The sequence below is a fragment of the Apodemus sylvaticus genome, chromosome 10 (assembly GCF_947179515.1).
Source record: "Apodemus sylvaticus chromosome 10, mApoSyl1.1, whole genome shotgun sequence".
NCBI lineage: Eukaryota > Metazoa > Chordata > Mammalia > Rodentia > Muridae > Apodemus > Apodemus sylvaticus.
The window spans coordinates 51044117-51047972 of NC_067481.1; the positions used below are offsets into that span (position 1 = coordinate 51044117).

The 3856-nt window shown below is 43.2% G+C and overlaps 1 protein-coding gene across 2 annotated transcripts; it reads right to left on the minus strand.

Moving 5' to 3' along the window:
- Nucleotides 1-228: 228 nt before the first annotated feature.
- Nucleotides 229-3520, minus strand: LOC127694073 (olfactory receptor 1468-like). Of its 2 annotated transcripts, XM_052195459.1 has the most exons (2): nt 3510-3520; nt 229-1162 (listed from the first exon to the last, which is right to left on the minus strand). In XM_052195459.1, the coding sequence occupies exons 1-2, from the start codon at nt 3518-3520 to the stop codon at nt 229-231; spliced, it is 945 nt and encodes a 314-aa protein (XP_052051419.1). The 2 variants fall into 2 exon arrangements, with proteins under 2 accessions (XP_052051419.1, XP_052051420.1); XM_052195460.1 differs by lacking the exon at nt 3510-3520 and having other exon boundaries at nt 229-1185.
- Between the last annotated feature and the right edge of the window lie 336 nt (nt 3521-3856).

A 3856-nucleotide genomic window follows, 5' to 3' on the forward strand; every position in this document is an offset into this window, starting at 1 on the left:
AATTCTGAGAAACTGTTCCTGAGACATGATTGTTCCCTGAATACAATGACTCTCTCCCTTCCCCCCTCCCCACACCTGCTTGCTTGCCTTTATATTGCCTTGTGTAAAAATTAAAATTTGACGGCTTGATCAGAATCAGACTTGCTGTCTGTCTCTTGTGTCTCTTGTCTCTTGCCTTTCCCTAGGTAGTTCCGGGGACGCTGTTGACTGTCCTGCAGGTCGGGGCAATCATAGGCAGAAAAGAATTTCCTTCTTGCAAAGAACTCTAATTAGGGCCCCCTTCATGTCTCTGTTCCTCAGGCTGTAGATGAAGGGGTTCAGCATAGGAGTCACCACTGTGTACATCATGGCCATGACAGTCTCTTTCACAGTAGAGTTATTAGCTGATGGACATAAGTACAGACCAATGACTGTCCCATAGAACAGTGACACCACAGACAGGTGGGAGCCACAGGTGGAGAAGGCTTTACGGATGCCTCGAGCAGATGGGACCTTGAGAATGGAGGAGACAATTCGTGCATAGTACACAACAATAAGCACAAATGGAATGACAAGGATGAGGCCTCCCATGACAAATATCACCAACTCATTAACATGTGTGTCAGAGCAGGACAGCTTCAGCAAAGCAGACATGTCACAGAAAAAGTGGGGGATCACATTGTCCTCACAGAATGACAATCTGGCCATGAGCAGGGTGTGCAGCATGGCATGGAAGGTGGTCAGCACCCAGGACAGCACCACCAGACTCACACAGAGCTTGGGGCTCATGATGCTGGTGTAATGAAGGGGAAAGTAGATGGCCACATAGCGGTCATAGGCCATGGCCACCAGGAGGAAGCTCTCAAGGTCTGCAAAAAATAAGAAAAAATACATTTGTGTCAGGCAGCCTGCATAGGGGATGGATGTATCCTGGCTCTGCATGTTCTGCAGCAACTTGGGCATTGTGACAGAGGAAAAGCAGAGGTCAGAGAAGGACAAGTTGCTGAGAAAAGAATACATGGGTGTGTGGAGATGGGAATCCAGTCGAATGAGGATGATGATGATAAGGTTCCCCAGGATGGTGGTGAGGTACATGGCCAGGAACAGGGCATAGAACAGGTGCTGGTGCTCTGGAGAAATGGGCAGGCCCAAGAGAAGGAACTGGGAGATAGCAGTTTGATTCCTTTCTGTGCTCCCCTGCATCTAAGATAATTAAGAGAAGATAAAAGACCCTTCAATATCCAAATAAAAGCAAATATATGTTCTTGACAAATTTTCTGTGAACATGTTCTACATTTAATCTCATTTTCATATTAAAAGATAAATCTGCAATCAGAAATAAACCATGACTAAATTCCAGCCACCTAGCACACTTCTTTCCAATTGCATTAGAAACAACACTGACTCCTTCACTCCTTTCTAAAACATACTTATGGGTTAGCTCTGTGGTCTTCAGTTCTCCTGACGATGTTGCAGCCATTCTCTCTCAGCAACTACAAGTGGCTATTATTCTAACAATATGTTCCATACCACTGTGTCCTGGAGCATTTTCCCAAGTATTCTGTAATAATGTAGCTCCAGCCCTCACGCTACTCTCATGCCATCAGTTGACACCTAAGTTTCAAGGGCACACCTACCTCCTTCACTAATCCACCAAGTGCTTAGTGATTAGCTCTTCCTAGACTTATCAGGGTCATCCTCAGATCAACAGACTTCATTTCCCACTGACCTTTTCCTAACCCACTCCTCCACCTTTTATATCTCAAAATGAAAGCAATCTAGTCTTAAGTCAGAATCCTAAGAATTCTCCTTCTTGTATTTGTTTCTCTAGCAATCTAGAAAGTTCAATAGATTCTGTGCTGCTTTTTTCCTGTATCTTTCCTATCCCTGATTCATTATTTCCTCCCCACTTCTCTTCTCTTCATGTTCTGTTATTTTTTATTAATTTACTTCATTCTTTGATAATTTGATTCATATATATAATGAATTCTAGTTGTTACAACCAGCAGGTGACTGTGGCAGCAGTGGCAGAGTGGGCAAACATCCGCAGCAGCAGCAGAGAGTCCACACCAGGCCAAAGAGTGGGGTTTATTGAGGAAAGGGCAAAGGTGGCAGTGGAAAGAGAAGAGGGAAGGGGGGAGGCAGTACTCTGATTTATACAGATGGTAACATGGTCACTCGTAAAGGTGAGCCCAATGGACTCTGGGTACATGGCGGCTGTTGCCTTGGCAACAGGAGTATAGGTAACACTGTCACCTATGTGATGTCACAGGTGTCAGAGGTCCCAGTACCAACACTAGGTACCTTCTTTCCCACCCCCACTTTCTCCCTTGTACCTCCCACTCCAATCAACCATCTCTTCTATTCCTAGCTGTCCCTCTCACAGATTCATGACTTTTTGTTTTGTTTTGTGACTTAATAATTTATCCAGGGCCATCTGTGTGACCACTGGATTGAAACTATACGTAAGTGTGTAGTGGGATTTTCAGTGTGTAGGCAACCAAAGTCAATGTTGGCCCTTTCCCTGAATCTATAAGTACAGAGTAATTCAGGGGTGAAGGGTAGAGCCCTATCCAGGTTTGCCTGTTGGTGGGCAGTCATTCGTAATTGTTGAGAGTTCATGATTTCAATGGCCCAAAAGGTGGAATTTCACAGCCCTTTTCCCTATATTCTCTCTGTTTATTCTTTTCTTCCTCTCCTCCAATATGTTCCTGCAGCCTTCAAGAGGATAGTAAGAATGTCTTGTTTGGAAATGAGTTGCTTTGTGGGCCCATGCTTGCTTCAAAGTGACCAGTCTCCTGTCTTCACCTCCAGAATGTTAGGACTATCTGTAAGGCTGTGCCAAGCTTTGTTTCTCTAACCAAACTATGCTTATCCCATTTCCCAAATTAGGACCAGGCAAATATTATATCTGGATGGTTAAAACAGCTCATTACTTTTAAGATGAAGGTAAAAATATTTTAAGGGCACAAAAGACAAAATATTCCTCAGGAGTTGTCCCTGGCCTACCTCCACATTATCATGTGGCCCACTGCATTGACATGTCCTACATAGCACTATGTAACTTATCAGCCAGTCTCTTTACACCAGCTTCTCAGTTGCTGTTCTTTCTGCCTGGGCTTGTCTGCCCTGTGCTTCCACATCACCTGACTTACCCTCACTTTGTCCTCCTTGTATATTACATGTAACTCAATGAGCTAAATTTTTCATGCCTTTCTAGGTGAGACTAGCTGCCATGTTCCCACAGCACCCTTTATAATTCCACAGCACCCTATGTTATCCCACAGCACTCAAGACCCTGATCATGAGTTTGACTTCATGCAGACTCCATGCAAGAAAGACTGTGTCACCACCTTGTGGCATGGACAGCACCTAGCATGGTTTAAGAAATTTTTCTCAGTTGTGCCTCAGGCTAAGACACAGATTCCTTGAACTTCAAGGGTTACAAACACTCATCTAAGTTGATCACAATTATTATACCTTCTCAGAGGAAGCTTTGGGCATCTTAATACATAATTCCTGGGTACAACTTCAGTAACATGGAAAATATTCTGCCTAAACAAACTACCTTCACATTCTAAATGACGTGGGAGTCTATTATACATTATACACATAAATTTTGTCCATCGTGTTGATATTAGAATGAAAGTAATGTGATAGATTTACTTATTTGATAAGAAGGAGAGGGTGCAATTTCTACCCTTGAGACCATGCTCCAGCTAGTTTTCAGAAATAAGCACATGTTGGGTATGTCAGGATAATGAAACACATGGGACTTTTTTCCTCTAAAGATAAATAATTGAATCCAAATGCAAGAATTTTTGTCCTGGTGGTGCTGTTTATTCTAGCATGTTGATAATGTTTGCATATTTAGACA